The sequence below is a fragment of the Sturnus vulgaris genome, chromosome 6, assembly GCF_052056855.1.
Source record: "Sturnus vulgaris isolate bStuVul1 chromosome 6, bStuVul1.hap1, whole genome shotgun sequence".
Lineage (NCBI taxonomy): Eukaryota > Metazoa > Chordata > Aves > Passeriformes > Sturnidae > Sturnus > Sturnus vulgaris.
Genome location: NC_142248.1, coordinates 9,821,017 through 9,844,329, shown reverse-complemented (window position 1 = coordinate 9,844,329; position 23,313 = coordinate 9,821,017). Strand labels below are relative to the sequence as shown.

The following is a 23,313-nucleotide window of genomic DNA, read 5'->3' as shown; positions in this document are numbered from 1 at the left end:
CAGGGACTTGGGGAATTAGTGGCCTGGTCTCTTGGTGGTCAGATTGACTTGGAAGGGATTTTGGGGACACCTGGAATCCACCATGGTCACCCCTCCAGGCTGTTTCCGTTTATAAGTCCAGGTCCTGCCAGCCCAGGAGGGAGATAGGATTGTGGTGACTTGTGAGGAGCAGCAAGTGGTATCAGCAGGAATCTCTGCTTTGCATAGACCACAGGGGATAGGAAAGAGCAGGGTGGGCGTGGGGCAGTTGGAGACAAGATGGAAACTTGAACCCTCCCTGGAAATATTCAAGGCCAGGTTGGATGGGATTCTGAGCAACCTGGTCTAGTGGAAGGTGCTCCTGACTATGGTGGTGGGGTTGAAACAAGATGCCCTTTAAAGTCTCTTCCAATCCAAATCATTCTGTGATTGTATGCTAAGCTTCCTTGGCTGGAAGTGGAGCTGGTGAGGAACCACATACATCTCTTATCAGGCTTCTTTGCTCTGAATGACTGACGAATTGCAGCACATTTTAAATTTTCTCTTTGATAAAACATCCTGCCAGTCCCAGTGAGTGAGTCTTAACAATGATGGACTGGGGCCTGTTCCTAAAGGCCCTTCTACAACTGGCAGTGTAGCTGCCCTGGGGCTGTGACAATGCTGGGACCTGCCTGACTGCTCGTAGCAGCTGTCTCTTTCCTGGCAGTGGGAAGGGAATTCCAAAGGATGTGTAGATACCCTGTGTAGGGAAGGAGGCAGAACCTTCCATCCTTCATCAGCTGCCAGTTTTGAGGAGGGAGAGAATTGACCAGGGCAAACACCTCCTGCCTGCCCTGGGTATCTCCAGCTCCCTTTCCCCTCTGGTGTTGTAAGAAAAGGGCTGAATGCAATCCTCAGCAGCTTTGACAATGGATGGGTTTGCTCATGTGTCCTCCCCACCCTTCTCCCCCACTGATTCACAAAGACCACTTGCTCTTTCTGCCATGATGGAGATGACAGCAATGGTGGTAGCTCAGCCTTTGGGCCTGGCTACCCTCTGCGGAATGGTTTCCTGTGAACTGTTTTCGAGACACCCATCGGGGAAGGCAGCTGGCCGCCTCTGCCACACTGGCTGCAGCCTCTGTGACATTTTGTTATGATTGTGTTACTGTAGTGCTGCTCCAGGCCCCAAGGAGCGCTGGGCACAGTCCAAACACACACACATTCCTACACACAGAGGAGAAGAGCTGTCTAATTTTAGCCGTGACATGTAGGCAAGGGGCAGGCAGGAGGGGGCAGGGTGTGGAAGGACGAGGTCTCAGCTGCACTGACTCACTGCGGCCTGCGTGTGGCTATCGGCTCTCATCGCCAGGGTAAATGACCAAAATAACAATAGCTGGTGACGCATCGAGGAGTGAGCTGGCCTTTGGCGTGACCTTCCCTCCTGTCTGTCTCTGCAAAGACCAAAGAGGAGATAGGTTTTGTGGCCCCCAAAGGGAGATGGGTTGCGTTTGGCTGGGAGCAGATCCCTAGAGGCAGCTGGGGAACCCGGCTAGTGGTGAAGCATAACGGGGAAGTCCCCAGCCTGGCTATGAGAGGTCTCATGGAGAGTTTTCATGATGAGGGAAGACAAAAAACTCCTGAGACATCTGCGGGGTCTGTCTGGACCAAAGACTACCTCAGAAGCAAGTTACCTCCCGTGCGAGAAGACAGGTTCTCTGTGGCCGGCAGCTTGACTCTCATCAGCCACTCAAACCTCTTTATCCAGGTTCCAAGGTGGCAGGAGAGAATCGCCACTTAGGCGCGTTCCTCCCCGTGTCCTCCTGCTGCCGCTGCCAGGGAAGCTGTGCCATGCTGAGTGTTGGGAGAGCAGCTGGCACCGTGGGGACCCCCCTCTTTCCGGACCCGCTGCGGTGAATGCGCCTGCGGCTGGGGGCGAGCCGGCCGCGGGGCCGCTCGGAGAGGAAGTGCAGTTGGTTATTTTAACCAGCGCTGTCAGGGTTTGCAGCGTGGGGAGGAGCGGAGGGAGAAGCCAAGCACTCTCTCCAAACTAGGACTTGGTAGGGGAGGGCTGCCCCGCTGCTGCGGCGCGGCCACTGCCACCCGCTCGGCACCTGCAGGACCCCCGCGCCGCTCCGGATCAGGTCACGGGGGCTTTTTCCCGCTATCTCTCCTTTCTTTATCCTGCTCGTCCTTCTCCCTCACGTTGCCTGCTTTTGTTTGTGCTGGGTGGGGGATGGGAGGGGCCCTGGGGAGGAGAGACAGCCCTTAGTTCGTAGGTATGGCATTTGGTTCCAGACCACTGTCAAGGGCAGAGGGAGCGGACACCAGGGTCACCCCCAAGACTCTCAAATTTGCTTCTGTCGAGCACTGTTTGCTGCCAGAGCCTGGAGCAAGACGATTCACAGCAGTCCCCAGGGCTCAGGCGAGGGGTCTGTGAAACACAGCCGCCGTGGCACTCAGTGGTGCCTGGCTGTTGTTTCTATGGGATTTCCCTGCCAGTGGTGTATTTCCAGCCACCCATTCTGCTGCTTTCATCCTGCCAGTCCATGTGGCATGAGGGTGGCAGCAGAAAATCTGCAGGTAGCAGAGGACAGGGAGCCAGCCTCTGCCTTGCCAGGACCCTCAGTCACTTTGCTTTGGGACAGTTTAGGAAAGTAGGAGAGATTTGTCGACTCCTGGCATATCCTCTGGTGCTGGTGGCACTATGATTCCCTGCTTATGCCAGGAGCACTGGGATGCTCTTCCTAATCCTTGCTGTGGGCTGGAGGGAGGTGTGTGAGTCCCATCTTTCTGATCAGTGATCAGTGCCTTTTGTGGAGTGCCTGAGATTTTCTTGACTTTGCTTTGGGAAGTGCAGAATCTTACTAGCCCTGGGAACCACTGCCTGTTTTCTGTATCTGCCACAGTGCAGCTTGGTTGTTACACAGAGTTCATCGCCTCCTCCCTGGGGCTACTGCCCTGGGCAGACACTGTGTATTGCCCTGCCTGGGGCAGCACTGCAGCCAGTAGTAATTTCTGTGCCAGGATTTTGTCCTTGTGTGCTGGGGAAAAACTCTGGGGCTGCTTTGGGAGTTTGGATCAAACAGCTGGGCTGTGGGACTGGCCACCCTTTAAATAGTGTGTCCCTCCTTGTGAGGAACAGAGCTGCGTGTACTGAAGGAGAGGACCATCACTGGGTATGATAACGGGAATCTGCAAAAGAAACCATGGTCTGGGTACCTAAACCACCAGGATACCCTGCTGAGGCCCCTGCTACTCGGCTTCACTCTGAAAAGGAAGCTCAGAGAGAGAGAGAGAGAGAAATAAACTCTCCAAGTCCTTCCCAGCCTGCATCGCTGGTCCTGCTGGTGGGACCAAAATAGAAACTGTGTGGCCAGCCTCTCCCCCGACCCCTGCTCTGCCTCGGCCCCAGCACCATGACTGACGGTGGTGGCTCAGCCTCTGCGTTTCAGCCCTGGTTAATTCATGGCTCAAGGCTGTCAGTCTTGCTGTTCGGCTCCTCAGCCAAATGCAGCAACAGATTGTTTACATCAGTGCTGTCAGGTTTCTTGATTGCCAGGAGGCAGATTATTTACTGTAGTGGCATATAAACTTCATAACATTATGATGGTGGAAAGTTATCAAGGGATATAAATGCCCAGAGTCAGTCCCGGAGGCTCCAAGGAGATGGTTTTGGTTTAAATTAAGATAAAACACTGTCTTCCATGGATTTTGGGAAGGAAATCACATTGTTGTAATGGGAACATTACTCTGAATGCTAGGGCTGGCAAACTCTTCAATTTATGAAGCCTCTGTGGAGGATCTGAGCTACTCTGGCAGATGTGCCTTAAAACAGATTTCACGTCTGCCCTGAGAATGTGATGAAAAGGAGATGGCACCACGGCATCGTGCAGAGCTTGGGCTGAGGTGAGATGGAGCTGCCATGAGAAAGGTGTTGGAAAAATGCTAGGAACTGTATAAAAAGTCTCAGTCTCTTCTGCTCCCAGTCCCTGTTCTTCCCAGAAAACCAAATGCGAGCATTTTCTTGTGAAGGGCCAGGCATGAAGGTGGGCTGGCTTTTGTCTTGCTTTGATGGAGGCATGGCCAGGCAGTGTCCTTCCACCTGGCTTTGTCACTTGGAGAAGCCTACCGTGACAAACTGTCAAACCGTTGTGTTTCATTTCTTTGCCTTGCTACAATCCCACCCCAAAGCAGCTGCTGATCCCTGGTGCTGCATCTTTGAATGTTGCTCATTCAAAGGAAGCATCTCCTCCCTGTGGTGTCCCCAGGTCCTGACTGGCTGTGAGTTGTGCTCTTGCTCAGCCAGGTACAAGATAGGTACACTGACACAGCTGCCTGTCCCTTGTGAAGCAGTGCTGTCCTGGGACCTCTAGGTTGGCCACCCAGAGTGCCCAGTGACACTGACAGTCTTCTGAGCAAGTTGGCAAGCGTGCTTAGATATTGCCAGGGGTGTCTTGCTCTCGTGTCCATGCCCTGTAGCCGTGACAGAGACCTCTATGCCGCACGTGCAGGGACATCAGGGACCACAGGGCTGGGAGGAGGTCCTCTGCAGCTGCATGCATCTGACCACCAGCTGGTTTCTAAGCACTTGCCTTGCTTCCTCACTAGCAGAGAGGTTTGAATTCATCTTGATCAGGCCCAAAACTCACTGAGAGATAAGTTGGGATATGTTGCCCTCTGAGTGCTAGGATCAAAAACTGGCTTTGCAGCCTGGAGGGGCAGCCTTAGGTTTGCAGCAGTAATCCCCTTCTCTGCAGGGTGACAGTGCAACTGAGGATGTCCTTGTCCTTGCCTTGGGAATACCATGCTCCTGCAGCTCAGAAGCCTGGAAGTGGCCTATATAGGTGGTGACACTTGTTGCAGTAGGTCAAACGTATGAATCCTAAAATAGATGAGCATAGCCCATAGCTCATCCCTCATGGTGCTTTGAAAGGCTCATGTTTTAGGTGGAGCCTCCCTGCCTCTGTGCTGGGGGGAGCCCCTCCTCCTTGCTCATACTGGACCCAGCAAGGGGAAGCTCCTGGCTCTCTTTCATTTGTGTGATGGTAGGAGAGATGACAGCTGGAATGGAAATTCTGAGTAGAAACAAAGTGCACGGTTTGGGAACTTGCTAATCATGCACACCTCACTGCAACCAAAGCCTGAGGGCTGCACCACATCTTGACCAGCATTTTCCCTTCCCCATCTGGCACGGGGACACCTTCCTCAGCAGACCTCATCTGTGCAGGTTGCTCTTGTAAGGTCAGAGAAGCCTGGCTGGGGAGCCCCAGGGAGGGGAGAGGTCAGTGTTGATGTGTGGGAAGCAGGATGGGAGAATGGGGACAGGATCTCAGCAGGAGCAGTGTGAGGATAGTAGTGTACGAGGGAGGATTGAATATCAGAGCACTGAAAGTGTGGTGTGGGGTGTGCAAGCTTGTGATGGAAACAGAGACTGAAGGCAACCAGTGGTGTGCCAGCGGGGTGCAAATGAGCAGCAGCTCTCTGGATGGGCTCCTGGGTCTCTCAGTCCCTCCAGTGCCCTGGCAGGGAGGAGGCAGGAAGGCAGAAACCCAGGAGAGCTTGCTGTCACACAGTAATGGCTATTAATAACACACTTTCTTTGTGGCTGATCTGTATGAGTCAAGTGTCTTTGCCAGGAGAAGACAGCTTGTAAACTGAAATGGGCTCCTGCTCACACTCTGCCAGCTCTAGTGCCAGAGCAGCTCCCCAGCACCCACAGCTATCCAGGATGCAGGAATCCAGCCAGCTGCCATCAGGACAGGTGCTCGTCATGGAACAGGGTGAAGCTCTCAGACTTGTTTCCCTTGTAGTCCCGTGGTTGGAAAAAATGCTTTCCAGTCGACTAATTGGAGATTTGCTGAAAGGTCAGGAGGAGCTGATGGTGTTTTTATGTCCAGACTTCTCTGTGGCTCAAGGCTTGTACATTTAGTTCCAGCAACGTCCTGCAGTAGGGTCCTCTTGCCTCCTTTGGTGCCAGGAGAGGGGTGCCAGATTTGTCACTGTATATGAAGGTAACCTGAGATCTCTCTTGCTTCTGGGCACTCGCAGGAATAGACCAGGCTGCTGGAGGGACAAAGGGAATCATAATGTGGAGGAAGGGCCAAGAAGGTGTATGGCACAAGATCCCTCTGCCTATCACAGAGAGCCTGTTTAGTATAGTACATAGGAGTTTGCTCAAGGCTAGCGAAGCAAAGCAAGAATAGTGGAGCTGAATATCCAGATTCTCTTCCTGATGTGGGCAGATATTATGTCATGGGGGACACTGCATGTTTAGCCCTAAGAGTCAGCCTGTCTGGTTTTGGAACCACCATCACCAGATGAGGGATGGCTGCTGGATATCTGGAGAGATGTCTCCATAACAGCTGATTCACAAGCTCTATGTCCACTGCAGTTACAAGATGCAAGTTTTTCCTCTTCCATCCCTGCTGTGCTTTCCAAGGGTTTAGATCTTGCTCGGACATGTTGCTGCTTCAGCAGCCAGGCAGGGTGTGTAGGATGCTTTGACAAGTCTGGTATTAAAAAACACCCCACCTTTCAAGAGCTCTGATTGCAGATCATGAGCAGACCAGAGCTGCTCTCTCCTTCCTTATTCACAGAAGGAGATTGAAATGATAGTGTATATCTGCTCATAAGTAGAGTTGATATCCCAGTACATGCAGCAGTACTTCCTTTCCTTTGCACCCTGCAAATGCCAGGCTGCCTCCATCCAGCCTCCTTACCTAACTGAGCCGAGTAATATGGTCTACAGAGCAGCCACAGGTGCTGGCTGCTCTCCATCTTTTCTCAGTGACAAACAATGGAGATGCCAGTAATGTGCTGGTGTTAGGCTCAGGGCTTCCAGGGCTTAGCTCTTCTTGGGCTCCTCTCTTCCTAGTGTATGGTTCCTCAGCTGCTCTGCACACAGCTCTGCTAATGCATATCAAACATGGGTAGCCCTGGCAGTTTGTCCATCTGCTCCACCAGCAGCAGCTCTCACACCTGCAATACACCACTTGGAGCTCAGGTTGGAAGTGAGATGCAAGAGGTGGGGATATGTACACCCAGCATATCCGAGCTGCACCATGCTGCTGTCATGGGCTGTCAGATGGCAATCTTGTAATAACCTTCACCACTGGTGGTCAGAGTTTGGTTCCGCATGCCGTTTACAGACAGCCCTGAAGATAAAAAGGTCCGCAGTGAGCTAGTGCTCAAACATAAATGTCAAACCAAGGTTGTTCTAGCAGATTTCCTCACGAGACTGGTGAAGGAAAAGGAAGGAAGCTGTGTTAAGAGGTCTTCCTGCCCACAGCAGCAGCAGCACAGTAAGTGATACAGCAGCCACACAGTAAGTGGTACAGCAGCTTTTTTGCTAGTGGAATATCTGGGGCAGGAGGGAACAGCCATTCAGCTCATTTGAGGTGCCCTTGGTCAGTATGTCTCCCCCACAAGCTAAAGCTGGCCAAAAAGGGTCTGTTGCAGCGTGCCACATCTTGTGTTCTCACTTGCGTTTTTTAATATGTTTTATTTGTTCAGATAGTTTTAATATTTGTTGGTGATAATGCTCATTGGCAGCTATCTGAACACAATCCAGTGTGTGCCAAATGTCCATGAAGGCCAGTAGCATTCTGGCCTTTATCAGTAATAGTGTGGCCAACAGGACTGGAAAGTGACTTTCCTTGTACTCAGCACTGGTGAGGCCACACCTCAAGTGCTGTGTCCAGATTTGGGTCCTCCTCCTGTCATGTGCTGGAGCACATCCAGAGGACAGTACAGCTGGTGAAGGGTCTATAGAACAAGTCTTAGGAGGAACGGCTGAGGAAGCTGGAGGTTTGTGGGAGACCTTACTGAGCTCTACCAACTACCTGAGAGGAGGTTGTAGCAAGGTGTGGGGTCAGTCTCTTCTCCCAGCTAACAAGTGATAGGACAAGAGGAAATGACCTCCAATTGTACAGGGAAAGTTTAGATTCTCTGGATTTGTGCAGTTTACTGTGCATCATCCTGCAGATAATGATGAGAGGGGGCATGAATGGGGCATTGCAGTGTTGGGAACAGGCTGGAAGCAGGGTCATTAGCAAAATGCTGATGCCCTCTGCAAAACTGCATGGGCCTTGGTGGATTGAACCTTCTGGTGACCAAGTACCTGCCTGCATTGTTTGCAGTGTTAGGAATTGAGAAATACTTCTGAGGACGTGATGCTTTGGCTTTGCTTTCAGTTCAGCCAGGCTTTAGCTGCCCTGATGCTGCTCTCTGGAGGCCATTGCCTTCCTGCCTGCCTTCCTGCCTTCCTTCCTGCCTTCCTTCCTGACTCGCTCCCTCCCTTTCTCCCTCCCTCTCTCTCTCCCTCCCCTACATTACTGAGTACAGACATGGTGATAAGACTGTAGAAACTGAAGAGCTGGCTTCCTTGTCTGCAAGGCTGGAGGAGACCAAATCAAGCCTTGTCTTTTCCAAAAATGCAAACTTACCTTTGTACTCATCTATTAAAATGAGGTACGGCCCAATGGGCTGCTTGTGCTACAAGCACTATCAAAAACTCCAGTTTGTCCAGAAGATAAAACCTATGTCACATCTTACATGCATTTCCCAAATAAAAAGGGAAAAAGTTTCTGATAAATTCACCTGTATGTGTGGGCCTTGGGTTATTGGAAGTTTGGGCCAGAGTGATACCCTGAAGGTTCTTTGATATTACTGACCTGTAAGAATGTAAAAGAGCATGGGAAGGGAGGAAGATAGAAGGAGAGCAGATATCAGTCTGCATGGTGAGCAGCATGCCCAAGTCCTTGTGGTGGGTAGAGGAGATGTCTTGTACGGCATGGGAATCATTGGGAGTGGTGGTGGTGGTGGTGGTGGCTTGTGTGTGTTTGCAGGCTGCCATGGTCAAATCCCCGTGCCTTGGGAGCAACTGAAGAAGTTCGCTTCTACCTAGCTGTGGGTTTTGGTGTTTTGTTTTTTTAAAGTTGGCCTTGAATAAATCCTCTAGCAGCTGAAGAGAGGTGGCAGCTGGAGGGTGGGAAATGAAGCCCTGTCTCTGGAGGAGGGGAGCACTGGAGCTAGCCAGACTCAGCTCCTTCCACTCAGGTCTTTGTGTGCTGAGCCACTGCCACTGAAAATGTTGCAGCACCTTCCACCTGTGGCTTTCAACAGACTGCTGCAATATCCAGGCAGCCTGTCAAGCTTTGAGAGCTGGGCAGGGAAAGGATGAGCTTTCCTTAAAGCTCTTTCTCCCATGAGAGGGAAGTTTTGCTCAGGACAGGTGGGATGATCTTCCTAGCTCTCCTCTGCCCTGCTCCAGCCTCTCCCAGCTTCCAGCTCTCCCAGACCGCTTCTACCATATTTTCCTGCCCTGGTTTTACTGGCCTGGTTCATTTTCTTCTGTAGGACTCACAAGGGGTTAATTTCAATTTGCTACAGATTTGGTGGAACGGGTGCTTAGCAGAATGGTTCCTGTGGGGAGACCAGGTGGATCAGCATCAAGAGAGTGGCGGGGGTAATTGAGTTGCCAGGGCTGATTGATACCTCGGAGCGCTCAGGGGCTGTCCTTAGTGGAGAGCAGGGAATGCAGAGGGTCCTGGCTAGGTGGTGGCACCTGCCCTGCCATTGCAGCCCTCTGGGCTGAGCTGCGAGACTCGTGGAGCAGTAAAGCTGTGGGGAGCAACACCCTACCACACGCCTCAGGTAGCATTGCCGTGTCTCCCACTCTCTGCTTCAGGCCACTGTCCCCTGCTTTCCACTGTCCCCTTGCCCTGACAGCCACGGCATGGCCTGGTACTCATGGCGAGCCTACGTAATTCCTGGTCTCTGTGTTAACAGCCACCATCCGGATGCAATGGAAACCTTTTTTAGGCGGCACTTTGGGCGGAAGGGGCTGCGGCGCAGCAGCGTGGTGGCTGTGCCCACGGGCAAGGTCAGGCGTCGCTCCCAGGTGGGGCTGCCCTCCACCTCGCTGGCCCAGTGCCGCCGTGGCTCAGGCACCCCAGCAGCATCCCTCTCCTGCCTGGGCCTGGTGCGGCGTCCCGGCACCCGCCGCCGCTCCAGCACCACGCCGCCCTGCCTCAGCCCCAGGTTTGCCGTGCAGAAGAAGCGCGGCGGCCAGGCACAGGCCCTCGATGCCCAGCTGCTGGGTCCCAGTGTGCTCCTGGCCAGCCTCATTCCCGCGGGAGAGGAGCGGGACAGGGCTCATGGCACTGACAGCTCCAGATCTGAGTCTCCAGAGGACGGTGGTGCAGCAGCAGGAGCTGAGCAGGGCCAGCACGAGCATTGTGCTGAGGAGATGTGGCTGGCCATGGTGCCCCAGCTGCGGCCGCTCCAGGCAGGGCTGCTGTCGCGGGGCCCGCGCTGCCTGCGGCGCTCCTCCTCCCACCGCCTGCCCACCGAGGTCACATACGGCCGGGCTGCCTACGGCCTGCCAGGCCGCTACCGCCGCCTCAGCCAGCGCCGCCGCTCCAGCGATGCCCCTCAGCCTGCCCTGCTCCCCTCTGGCCACCCACGGCTGCTGGCCCAGCACTCTGCAGGAGTGGCCGGAACCAGGTGCCCCTCTGCCGCCCTCGCCGAGGGCTTGGGACCGGAGCCCGCCTGCCACACCACCCCGGACGGCTGGAGCCCCCGGCTGCTGTATGTATGGTGGCAGCGTGCAAGCAGGCAATGCCTCGGGGAGGGGAGAGGTGGGCTGCAGACCCAGGTTTGGTGGGGAAGGGGGGGAAGAGACTCAGCACCGTTGGCCCTGGCTGCCACCAGTGTCTTGCAGTGCTGCTGGCGTACCTTGAGCATCTTCCACTCGGGCTAGCATTGCCACTGATGCTCTTGGTGCAGTTCCTGGGGCTTCTGAGTGTCCTCTCCTGCCAGGCTAGGACCAGAGGAACGTGGTAGGCCTGGTTACTGGCTGAAGATGCACAGTTTCTCCTGCTGGCTGGATTTCCTGCTTGTTACCTCCACCCTAGCACACCTGGGAGAAGCTCACTAGCCCCAAACAAACAGCTGCTTTTATTCTGGCCAGTTGTACTGGTGTCTGGAAACAGCCCAGGCTCCAAGGTGCCTTGGTATGGGAGAAATGCTGGGAGACTGTTAGACAGGGGCTCTAGATTGTCCCTGCAAAGGCAGTCCCACTGCCACAGCTCCCTGGACACTCCCAGGGTGTTTTACAATGGAACTCTTATCCCTGAGGGCATTAACCCAGCAGTCCCAGGCTGTGACTTTTGTTGGGTACAGGGTGAGCTGAGCTGTCAGCAACATGGCCAGTACTTCTTCATCTCACAGAACTATCTCACAGGAGCAGGTACTTCTCAGCCAGTTGGGATGGAAATTCACCTTATTTCCAGCCACTTGGTCCTGAGGAGAGGATCCAGCCTCACGTTGCATCTTAGAAGCAGGTTGTGTTTTGCATATATATATCTAATAGCCAGCCCTCCTGTGTCTTCCAGGAAAGCTATTGCCAAATCCAGTCTCCAGCACATGGTAGCCCAGCCAAACCCGGCACTAGCCATGAAGAGCGACTCAGAGAGGCAGATACGCAGCACTGTGGATTGGAGCGTAAGTTGTACTGTGTTTAGCTGGGCATTGCACGGAATGGGCTCTTGGCCAAGAAGCAGCAGGCTCTTCCCTGGGTTGAGGCTTCCCAGGTGACTGACTTTGACACATTTATGGCCTCTGCCATTGCCACCAGCTGGTGCCAGCATCTGTGCTCCTGGCAGCGCTACTTGATGCTGCAAGAGAGAGGCTGTGGAGGCACAGGTGGTTCCTGGAGGGATGGCATAACTACTCCACTGCCAGCTTTCCTGCTTCTGACAGCCAAGATCTGGTGGCTGGGGCCAGGCAACAGGAGTAAGCCCCTGCTCCTTCACAGGCAAAGCCTCACAGGTTTTAAGCTGCACCTTCAGGTTGTGGAACAGAAGCTGGTTCAGGAGAGTCCCCTACTCTGAGTTTGCCCTGATGCCTCCTCTCGGGGTGGTGAAAACAGCTCCCCTGTGCAGGACACTGCAGGTGGTTTGTAGGTCTTGGAGTGGGTTTCCTGAGGCCCTCTTGTTTGCAACAGGTGGGCCATGGCAGCTGCTTTGTGAGATTTCCTCTCTCCAGTTGTCCCTAGCTGTTGTGTGCATCTTGTCTCCTGGCCCTCACCTAGCTCCAACCTCCCACCCCCAGCATTGTCCAGTATCTTATCCCTTGCACAAAGCATTTTAGGGGCTCAGGAGCCTCTCTGAGGGTGCTCTCAGAGCTTGTGTTGTCTTGTGTGTTTCAGGAGGCTGCGGTTTATGGGGAGCACATCTGGTTTGAGACCAATGTCTCTGGGGACTTCTGCTACGTTGGGGAACAGAACTGCATGGCAAAGCTTCTGGTGAGTCACCTGAGGCCACCCGCCTTGCCAGCAATGGCCACAAACCTGGCTGTGCTGTCACCTTATGGGGAGACTGCAGAGGCCACACTGCTGCTGCTGCTGCTATTGGGGGACATGCAGGCGTCTCGGGAGCTGCTGAGGCAGGGACTGTGTCCCTCCTCCCTCTGCTTACCGGAGGGCCAAGTCCCCAGTTTCTGCCAATGCTGGTTCTCAGTTTGCAATGGGAACCTGATGCACTGAACCACTTGCCTGGAGGGTTCCAGAGAGAGGGTATTGGGATTCCACACCTTTGGAAAGATAATCTGAATCCAAGACCTTTCAAAGAGGAGAGAATTGAGCTCTGGAGACCCAGGCCTATTGCCTCCTGCCCCTGCAGTCCTCCTTCCCAGTTTGCAGGCTCAGTCCTGCTCGTGGTGCAGGACACAGAGCACTGATGCCACCCTGTGCCTGTCACCCTGCAGGTGCCTCCCAGACCAGCTTCCATGGTGCTCTCAGGCAGTGTCAGAAGAGGACAAGGACTGCAGGACAGGACAGTAGGGAAAGTACCTCCCTGCTCTGTTCCAGGCTTGAGAGCATCTGCTATAGGCACATGCTTAGACGCCTTCACTAGACAAGAAGTCTAGGTTATATCTAACTTTACTTAGGCTTTACGTAGGGCTTGTTCTTATCCCAATACATAAGGAGGTATGATAGGAGGCTGAGCTTGCCGGGTTCTGAACACTGCCTATTTTCATTCACATATATGTTTTTCTCCCCTTTTCTTTCCCTTCAGCAAAAGCCTCTCTCCAGGCGTAAATGTGCAGCCTGCAAGATTGTAGTGCATACACCCTGCATCGAACAGCTGGAGAAAGTGAGTAGAGCCTGCTAAGCCCTCCCTGCAGCTCGCAAAACTGTAGCAGCCTTTTCTTGGGCAGTGAAACACAAGAAGACTGGGGAACTACAATGTGTAATTGCAAAGAGGGATCTTCTGAGGAGACAGTACCAAAATGAGCATCTGGTGACATGACTGGGACTCCAGGCCCATTTTGTTCAGTAACCGAGACATGTGAGGGTTTTGTGTCAAGTACCAAACAACTGCAGAGGTTTTGGGCCTTGCTGTATTGCAGTAGTGCAGTAAATCCCAGTAGGTTTCCTTCAGGTACTGTGGTTTTACTGATTCTTCTCATGTGTTCAACTTACAGATAAATTTCCGCTGCAAACCTTCCTTCAGGGAGTCAGGATCTCGGAACATACGCGAGGTGAGAGATGTGCCTTGGACGCCCACATCAGCATCTCTCATTTCAGTTTGGTAATAAAGACACCAGATGCTGCCAGCGTGTTGCCCATCTGAGTGGAGGCGTCATGTTCTTTCCTGTTCCAAGGGGGTGGTGCCATAAAAGGGATCTTTCTTTGCAAGGCAGCAGCACAGAAGAGTGAGGAGTTTGCAAGCAGCAAATGCAGAACATCTGATGGTTTGCGTGTTCTCCTGGATCTGCATGGGGGCAACCTACAGACAGTGTTTTCTGGGAGAAACTTTGCATCTGTGTTGGATCCCGTGGCACATAGATGAGGCTGTGGCAAACAGCAGGTCCTCAAGTCTCCTGCAATTTGGAAGGAAACAGTATGGGCTCATTTCTGGCTTTACCATGCAGCCCTGACCTGGGTTCCCCAGGTGGCAGTGGAAGTTGCCCACAGTAGTGGTATCAGACCCCTTCAGCCCGTGTTGTAATGTACTGGGCGTAAGCAGTGGCCTGGAACCTGTGTGCTGACCTGCACTGGTGGAAGCAGGTGTCAGCCTTCATGCTTCGCCCTCCAGCCCATGGAGCCTGTACAGTGCTCTGGACTGGGTGGCTCAGTCACCCACAGTCACAAAACGGCTCAGGCCATTTTGGTAACAGAGCTTACCCCACACTGCTGTGCTGGCACAGCAGACCTAGCTGGGGAAGGATATTCAAACACAGGGCTGCCTGCTTTGAAGTGCTGGTGTGTCCTCGTAAAGTGAAGCTTTCAGCATCACTTTAAACCTTTCTTTCTTGCTTTTTCTTTCTCTTCCTCCTTCCTGTATCACTCTTAACCTAGCTCCCTTATTTGTGCTTCACTTACCCTTTGCGCTCTGCTAACAGCTTGCTGCCTCTGCTCAATCTTACGTCTCTATTTTTCTTCTCTCTAGCCTCTAAAAATCTTTTCTCCCTCTCTTTTCATGCCTTTTTTTTCCCCTCACAAATTCTACTTCTCCATCCTGTCTTTTTAATGCTTCTCAGTTCCTCCAAGGCGTCTTTCCTCCTGTTTCCCTAAACAGGTGCTCTTCTGGTCTTTGTGGTGCCACAGATCCCCTTTAGGGTCAGCCCTTTCCCTAGATGTGCCTGCTTGGACCCAGAGCTGAGCTCAAGGCATAGTCCTCCTTCTGCTCCTACTGGATTAATATCCACTAAAGCCAATAAGACTCTTCATCCTCTCCATGTGCTGCATTTGGAGGAGGCAACACTAGAGCTGACCTGAACCTCCTTCCAGTTTCTGCCTCTCATCATCATGATCCCAAAAGCAGTCAGGAGCAGGATATTGGGCTCTGCCACGCCAGCCTGTGAACTTGCACTCCCTTTCTCTTTGTGCTACTCTCTCTGCAGTGCCGTTCCCAATCTAGGACTGGAAGAGTAAGATGGGATTTAGGACTTCATCACAAAATTTCTGACTCCCTCACAATCACTTCTGTAGTCCCACCATGAGCCTGCAGGCAAAGCAGAGGTGCTGTCGAGCAGCCTTGCTGCCCACACTGAGTCTGAAGCAGACTCAGGATTGGCCTGGGGAAAGAGCAGGGGGAAGTGGGTGTGTAAGCTTTGGGGCTGCCACTCTTCTCAAGGGAATGTGGAGTGAGGAGGTTCACTGCTTAGCTGCAAGCACTTCCATCTTGCTGTGGGCACAAACTGTGTCTCTCTAGGGATTTTCACACCTTCCACCCGCACGTTTTTCACCTGACACTAGGGACATCTAGGCAGAGATGTTAAGGGACAGAGATGTGCTACTGTGTGCCCACTCTCCATTGGATCTGCTTTGTGTGATTCTCAGTTTTCAGTTTCCCTATCCTCCTTCCTATTTCTTCTGGTTTTAATTCCCTTCTCTTGGAGCATCTTAATTTGGCCTCTTGCCCCCTGATTCTTTGGCTTTGCCTTCTGTCAGAGGGTGGGGGGCCGGTGCCTATGAGCAGTGGTTTTGCTGCAAGAGCAGAGGTTGGCTGGCCCATGTCCATTTCTTCTGCCTGTTGCTGTGTTCCCTCATGCACTGAGCCCTCCACTCCCCCCCCCCCTTTTTTTTTTTTTTAATTTTCTTTTTATCTTTTCCATTTAGCCCATTGTTGTGCGACACCACTGGGTGCACCGGAGGCGGCAGGAAGGGAAATGCCGGCAGTGTGGCAAGGTGAGAGGGCATCTTGGGCTTTTTTCTCAGCCTGAAGGAAACCTAAGGTCAAGCCAGAGATATGCACAGGGCTGGGAACCAGGGACATCCCAACATTCCTGTTTGGCAGCAAAACTAAGACACATGCCCTGCTTTGCTCAGTGAAGCGCTATGTAAGTGCTGCCCACATAGAGCTCTTCCCCTGGGCCCAACTAATCCTGAAAGAGGCTGTCGTTCTGACATGCTTTCCTTGAGCAATAAGGACGCCCCTTACAGAGCACAGTGGCCTCCCTGGTGCCATTGTGGTGGTTGGAACTTTCTGACAAGATCTGGAGGGCTCCAGCTGCAGGCATGCTCTCCTCGTTAATGTCTCTTACTGTTGGATGGTAGGAAACTGCAGGGAATTCCCTAAGCCTCTTATCCTTTCTTCCACAGGGTTTTCAGCAGAAGTTTGCCTTCCACAGCAAAGAGATTGTAGCCATCAGCTGTTCATGGTGCAAACAAGCGGTGAGCAAAGCCCCCCTGAATGCCTTACCAGTCGGTTCTGCATTAATGACCTCTGCTTTCTGTTGGGACTCCCCAAGCTGCTGCTCTGCAGCCTGCCCTAACAGCTCCTCCTGCTGGGAGAGGCTGTACTATGACATTTGCAAGCTCCTTTGAGAAGATTTCTCTTCATTGCCTTCCCATTACAAAATTCCTGCATGGTTTCATCCAGCACTCCCTGCGTTGGCATGGGGGACCTGAGAGGAGAGATGGTGGCTGTGCCCAGCAAACTGAGCAGCTGAGTTTTCTCTCTGTCTTCTCCTTGGCCAGTATCACAGCAAAGTATCATGTTTCATGCTGCAACACATTGAGGAGCCCTGCTCACTGGGGGCTCACGCTGCTGTTGTCGTTCCTCCCACCTGGATTCTGCGTGTCCGGCGGCCCCAGGTAAGTCCCTTCAGCTCTTGGGGATCCTTCACAGTTCCCACTTGCCCAGTGGCTCCTCACAGAGTTTTAGTGTTTGTTTCTTTTTTCTCTAGAATCCTTTGAAATCTAGTAAAAAGAAGAAGAGGACATCATTCAAGCGGAAATCTAGCAAAAAGGGGGCCGAGGTAAGGTATGAGGGGACTGGGAATGACCTTGTCTTGGTAGGGCAGAGGGAGTGAACAGTGCGGAGCAAGGGAATAAAAGTGGGCTTTTCTGGATCTGAGGTTAAGGAGATTGAGATGGAGGGAGGGTGCCTACTGGCAGGGTATATCCCAGATACAAGGTTTATGGGGTGGCTGGGATGTTTTCTTCCTTCTCTTTCTGACCTGTATGATGTTAGGCCTCAGCTGGAGGTGGCAGTTTACATTTCCTTAGCTTTACTGAAGTGTCTATGGTATCTTTTGCAGGAAGGAAGGTGGAAACCCTTTGTCATCAAGCCCATGCCAGCTCCTCTCATGAAGCCCTTGCTGGTGTTTGTGAACCCCAAGAGCGGTGGGAATCAGGTATGGCCTTATCTCATATGTCTAAGAAGACATCGCTGTGAGGGCATTGCCATTTGAGTCCTGAGCTCTCCTCATAGTTTTAGTGATGCCTCAGCTGCACAAGACGCCACAGTGCTAGTTTGCTGCCCAGCAGTTCCCACCTCAGCCAGGCTATGCCCTCCAGAATGGTGTTGTCTTAGCCTGTTCCCAGGCAGGACCAGATGCCTCCTTCTGCTGTACACTGGGAACTCTGTATCGCCTGAAGTCTTTCTTCTCCTCATAGGGAGCCAAGATTATCCAATCCTTCATGTGGTATCTCAACCCACGGCAAGTTTTCGACCTCAGCCAGGGTGGACCCAAGGAGGCGTGAGTAGTAATGGAGGCAGCACCTTTCTCTTCCCCATCTGTGTCCCAGGATTCCTCCTGAGAGCTCTTCCCCCAGCTCATGGAGGGAGACATAGATGTGGCCTTGTGAATGCCAAGGGCTCTGTGAGGCAGCTGCTGTGTAACACCTTAGGTACTTCTCCCCTCCCCTCCTCAACCTCCCTGTTCCCTGCAGGCTGGAGCTGTACCGCAAAGTCCACAACCTCCGGATCCTGGCGTGCGGGGGAGACGGCACGGTGAGTCTCCACCCCTCCATCCCAGGGTGCTCCTTTGTCCAGTGAGGACAGCAGACCTCCTTGTTGTAATCCACAACAGGACAAACTGTGCACACTGCGTCCATGGTACAGCTGGTAGCATAGATACTGTGGGCTCCCTCGTGCACTGTTGCAGGGAGTGCCAGTCTGTAACGTGTCTGGATCTGTAGCCCTTTTGAGGGCCAGTGTCCTCACTGGTGTTACTGGTATCTCCTGCACCACCTGATTAGAGCATTAAAGATTGTAAATAGCCTCAGTTGTGGCTAAGGAGACGCCATCTCTGCCCCTCTGCCATTGCTAGTGCTCCGAGTCACCTCTGCCTGCCTGCTGGTCCCTGAGATCACCAATGGTTTCTTTGCATTCTCTTGCTTGAGCAGGTGGGCTGGATACTCTCCATTCTGGACCAGTTACGCATCAACCCACCTCCTCCTGTGGCCATCCTACCTTTGGGGACAGGGAATGACTTGGCCAGAACACTGAACTGGGGTGGGGTAAGTGATGGGCACAAGAACCCACTGCTGACAGAACAGGGCTGAGTGCTTCAATCCTTGTTTCAGACATATGTTTGGAAATTTGCATGGGCTGGTGTTTCAACTTCCTGTTAATACAAACAACAACTAAGTTCAATTTGGGTATTGCCATTCTTCTGTCATTTGAATGGTTCTGCATTAGATTATACAAAAGCAATTGCTTCTTCAAACTTTGGAATATTTTTAGAAGGAAGATGTATTGTTTTAAATTTCAAGTCCCACTTCATTGTGCATTCTCGTAGAGTTGATCTCTTCTACATCTGTTACTCTGAGATGCCTTACCAAACCCTTCTATCTGGGGTATTTCTGTGGGAGGCAGTATGAGACTCACCAAGTCCTTCTCTTCACCAGGGTTACACGGATGAGCCTGTGTCCAAGATCCTATCGCACGTAGAGGATGGGAACATAGTGCAGCTTGATCGTTGGAACCTCCATGTGGAGCCAAACCCTGACACAAACCCTGAGGAAAAGGATGAGGCAGCTGCTGACAAGGTAGGACACCTCCTCTCCATGGCTGTTCCCTATACTAGAGGTCTGCATTCTCTCTTTCACTCTTTCAATTCCACCATTCTATTTGTTGCTCTGAGCCACAGCACTCATGGCAAGAATGTTTGTAGAGTTCATAACTAAATGCCTATCAAAGACTTTTAACCACAGCTTGGAACAGCTATAAGCCCAGTCTTCTGTGGGACTGTTTTCTTTAACAGAAACATAGGTGCTTGTAGAAACCTCAGAGAGCAGTGTGTCCCCGTGGACCATTTCCCTTATCCCTAGGAGCCAGGACCATCATCTCAGGCTGGTGACCTCTGTATTTTCCTAGGGAAAAGGCAAGCAGGGCCCCTCAGCCTCATGAGCACTGTAGTGGCTCTGCTGTAACCTGACCTCGTCTTTGCCATGAGCACGTGCTGGCAGCTTCATCCTTATTCCTCCTTTCCATTTCAGCTGCCTTTGGATGTCTTTAATAACTACTTCAGCCTTGGCTTTGATGCACGGGTGACGCTGGAGTTCCATGAATCCCGAGGTACAAGGCAGTGGCAGGACATGGTTGGGGTCTGTGGGATGGACCTGTTCTTGTTTGTGGGTTCCTCAGGAAAATAAACAAGAGAATTGCTTCAGGGACAGAGCTGGAGGTGAAAATGAGGAGCAAGTCCAAGCTGCAGAGGGGGAAGAGGGGTGCCTGCACAGGAAAGAAGCTGGGCCAGACCCCTGGCTGAGGCTGGCTGGAGAGCTGTGTCTGCAGAGAACTGACAAGTGAAATATTTCCATGTGTAGGCCAGTGACCTGGTCTTTTTTCTCCTTTCCCTAGAGGCCAACCCAGAGAAGTTCAACAGCCGGTTTCGGAATAAAATGTTCTATGCTGGGGTGAGTGTGTGTGGGATATCTGAGCCTCCCTTCATAGCAGCCTTAATGTCAACTGCAGCACAGGCATGGACCTGCCTCCTGTCTGCACCCTAAACTCACTCATTTCATGGACCTTCACATGCACTCAAGCTAATCTCCCCACCCCGAAGCTGGAGAGTTGCTGCAGAAATGCTGCAGCTCTGGGAGTCACAGCTCCCCTTCGACTGTGAGCGCTGCTGGCAGTACAGCTTGCTCCATGGCCTGCAGTACGGTTGCTGTATTGATCTCCTGCCACTATTGTTCTTGATCTCAAGCTCAGGGGTGGTCACCCAGGCAGGACCTCCCTGGAGCTGTGGGAAGGCAGGCTGTCCCTCCTGCAGAGGAAAAGGAAGCCTTTCCATAGTCTATACACTACTTTGGTCTCTTATGCCTTGGACCAGTTACAGCTTCCTGGCTAATTACACCACCCTCCTGTGTCTCACCTCTAGAGCTTTGCATCTCAGTATCGTCTTTGTTCCTCTGTCTCCCCATTCTCAATATACTTTCTAGCCGTGTGTCTGGTGACTGGTATTCGAGCAGTACTAAATGCCAAGTACTGCTCTGTGCCATCTCACATCTGTCTTGTTTGTGTCGCTTTTCCTGTCTGCACAGTTAAACCCAAAGGGCATCCATGCTGTCCCTCCTGGAATCTCTAGATGGGGTCACTTCAGCTCTGTTTTGTGTCACTTCATTGCAGCTTGAGATTGAATTTGTCTCTTGACAAAAGCGACTTGAGTCTCAGTGCAGGAGACTCATCTTGTCAGCTCTTCCCTCAAGTCAGGACTGGGCTGGCAAGAGAATACTAGAACATGTTACTGAAGGTGCCCCTAGGTTTTTGGTAGGCAAAATAGCAAGAGGAATGGATCAGGTTGTTTTGGAGGAGAAGAGGACTTCTGCTGGTGGATAAAAAGGGGGTTTGCAGGTTTCAGCAGCTGAGGTCTGTGGCAGGTCAGTGGCAGGCTTCCTGGCTGCCCATTCTGGTGAACACCTGGGCACTAACTCTGTCTCTTACCTCGGCAGACGGCCTTCTCCGACTTCCTCACCGGGAGCTCCAAAGACTTGGCGAAGCATGTCAGGCTGGTTGTGAGTGTGCTGGGGTGATCTGGTCCAGGGAGGGGGTGAGCTGTGGAGGCATGGGGAATGTCCCATGGCACACTGAGTATTTGAGGATTGAGGAGCAGATAGGTTCCTCATATTAGCTTCCCCTGACTTGGACAACACTCACTGTAGGGAGAAGAGGAGGGAGGCCATTTCTTTCTAAGTGGGTAGGATGGACCAGGCTTCCCCTTACTGCAGGCTGAACACTCCTGTGTTGTGTCTAGTGTGATGGGACAGACCTGACCTCCAAGATTCAGGACCTCAAGCCCCAGTGCCTGGTCTTCCTTAACATCCCAAGGTGAGCACCCCCAGGACCCGTCTTCATATGCTGGGCTTTTCACACCTGTGTTGTAGATCCTTGCCTGGGTTTGGGGTGCCAGTCCAGGCATTTCTTCCTGTCTTCTCACAGGTACTGTGCAGGCACCATGCCCTGGGGCAACCCTGGGGAACACCATGACTTCGAGCCCCAGCGCCATGATGATGGCTGCATTGAAGTTATCGGCTTCACCATGACGTCACTGGTGCGTCAGTGCTGTTGCTAGTTGTAGGTGACAACTGGGGGAGTGAATGGTCCCATTGGCCAGCCCACAGCTCCACAGATGCTCTCTGGAGGAATTGTGTTTCTGGCCTATGTGACAGTGTCTGCTCTCTAAGGTTTAGGTGAGGTGCTGTCATGCCCTGGTCTCTGTGAGTCCATTGACTGAAATCAAACCTGAGACCCTTAGAACTTGATTCACTTGTAACATCCAGCTGACAATGAATATTCCTCTCATCCACGTCTCAGTCCATGTTCTGCTCTCACTCTGGACTCTTTCACAGGCTGCCTTGCAAGTCGGTGGCCATGGGGAGCGGCTCTGCCAGTGCCGGCAGGTGGTTCTCACCACATCCAAGGCGATCCCCATGCAGGTAGATGGAGAGCCCTGCAAGCTGGCTGCTTCCTGCATCCACATCTCTCTGCGCAACCAAGCCAACATGGTGCAGAAGACCAAGCGGCGCAACTCCATGCCTCTGCTCAATGAGTAGGTCCCTCAGATCGATCTGCCACTTCCTCTCCAAGGAAGGATGGTTGGCAGGGAAAGGGCAGAGGCATTTCAGTCTGTTCTTGGGGAGGGTCTGGGAAGGGATCAGGTCACAGAAATAAGGCTGGACCCTGATGCTGGAGAAGCTTCTGGTGCCAAGCTCCCCACCCTTGTCTATACATTACTGTGCTCTTGCCTGTTTTGGAGGGATGAGGGGAATAAGGAGAAAGCAGGCTGTCACTTTCTGATATCTTCCTTTTGCCTTGCCCCCTGCACACAGCCAGCAGCCAGTGCCCGAGCGGCTGCGGATCCGGGTGAGCCGAATCAGCATGCGCGACTATGAGGCACTGAACTATGACAAGGAAAAGCTCAAGGAAGCCTGTGAGTGACCAGCTGAATGACCAGGGGGTGGGAGGTGCAGTCCCCGAGTCTGGCAAAGCCTGTAGCTAAACTGTGTGAGGTGTTGGAAATGGGGCATGGGCTGCTCCCTGAGTTGTGCCTGTGCCCTGTCCTGCAGCCGTGCCACTGGGAATCATCGTGGTTCCAGGAGACAGTGACCTGGAGTTGTGCCGGACCCAGATTGAGAAGCTGCAGGAGGTGAGTCTCTGCAGGAAAAGTGGTCATTGCTGAATACTGAGGGTGAAGGGACTCAGGGAAAGGATTTCTATGCTGCCTTGACCTGCACATCACCCACTACACACACACTCTTGCTTTGGATCACACTAAGAGATCATGGTTTGCCTTCACCATGTGGTGGAGGCAGGATTCCAAGCTGGATGCTCCCTGCTGTCTGGCAGCTTCTTTTTCAGCATTGCTCTTCTGACTGTTCTCCAAGCCCAGAGAGTGACCCTGAAAAACTGCAGGGTAGTATAAAAAGCCAGCACGCATCCTGTGGGGGGCATATAACCCTTCAGCCCTCCACAGGCTTTGTGTTTCCTGTCACGGCTCTGCCCTCTCCAGGTGCCTGGATTAGGTTTATAAACCCTCCCTTTCTTCTCATTTGCAAGCACTAATTTTTGTGTCCTTGCCAATGTACTAGCACACGTCTGTGACCTCTACACAGACTGTGTAACTTTTGCTCCTGGTGAACAATGACTTCTAAGCCCATAGTCTGGCTCTTGGTGCTGCACTGCTCAATCTGATTGTTGCACAGAAGATTGAAGGGACCATTCTGAGTCTGCTGTTAGCTGGCTCTTGTGCCTGTGGGAATCCCATCCAGTGTATGTGCAGAGTCCCACAGAGGTGAGTTGCAGAGCTGCTTGCCTGGGCTGGCATACTGGCATCTGCCTCTTGCTGTGCCTGCTCTGTATGCGTGCCCCCTGCCCGCTTTTTGCCCAGGCACTGGTGAGGACACACAGGCAGGCACACGGCTAGCAGCTCCTGGGTTCACAGGGTAATGCTTTCCTGCTGTGTCCGTGTGGTAGACTGATGCCCCTGCAATCTCCTGCACCTTTAAAACTGTGTAGTGTGGCTGGTGTTCCTTGGTCACCTCATGGTTTACCTCTTCTCACTCCTTGGGAAAGCACTGTGCTCTGGCCTTAAAGCCAGGCAAGGACCAGT

General features: G+C 52.7%; 1 protein-coding gene across 6 annotated transcripts in view; it reads left to right on the top strand.

Annotated features, from left to right (window-relative positions):
* The window catches only part of DGKZ (diacylglycerol kinase zeta), a 53,532-nt gene that overhangs the window by 17,617 nt on the left and 12,602 nt on the right, over positions 1 to 23,313 (top strand). For all 6 annotated transcript variants that reach the window (XM_088166907.1, XM_088166909.1, XM_088166905.1 and 3 more), the window contains exons 2-22: positions 11,358 to 11,466; positions 12,173 to 12,268; positions 13,041 to 13,118; positions 13,450 to 13,506; positions 15,590 to 15,658; positions 16,073 to 16,144; positions 16,451 to 16,567; positions 16,660 to 16,731; positions 17,014 to 17,109; positions 17,372 to 17,454; positions 17,648 to 17,708; positions 18,104 to 18,217; positions 18,608 to 18,748; positions 19,199 to 19,277; positions 19,563 to 19,618; positions 20,657 to 20,719; positions 20,959 to 21,032; positions 21,144 to 21,255; positions 21,554 to 21,753; positions 22,034 to 22,134; positions 22,271 to 22,350. In XM_088166907.1, coding sequence (XP_088023033.1) covers positions 11,358 to 11,466; positions 12,173 to 12,268; positions 13,041 to 13,118; positions 13,450 to 13,506; positions 15,590 to 15,658; positions 16,073 to 16,144; positions 16,451 to 16,567; positions 16,660 to 16,731; positions 17,014 to 17,109; positions 17,372 to 17,454; positions 17,648 to 17,708; positions 18,104 to 18,217; positions 18,608 to 18,748; positions 19,199 to 19,277; positions 19,563 to 19,618; positions 20,657 to 20,719; positions 20,959 to 21,032; positions 21,144 to 21,255; positions 21,554 to 21,753; positions 22,034 to 22,134; positions 22,271 to 22,350 — 1,930 coding nt within the window. The remainder of the gene's footprint in view (positions 1 to 11,357; positions 11,467 to 12,172; positions 12,269 to 13,040; positions 13,119 to 13,449; positions 13,507 to 15,589; positions 15,659 to 16,072; positions 16,145 to 16,450; positions 16,568 to 16,659; positions 16,732 to 17,013; positions 17,110 to 17,371; positions 17,455 to 17,647; positions 17,709 to 18,103; positions 18,218 to 18,607; positions 18,749 to 19,198; positions 19,278 to 19,562; positions 19,619 to 20,656; positions 20,720 to 20,958; positions 21,033 to 21,143; positions 21,256 to 21,553; positions 21,754 to 22,033; positions 22,135 to 22,270; positions 22,351 to 23,313) is intronic.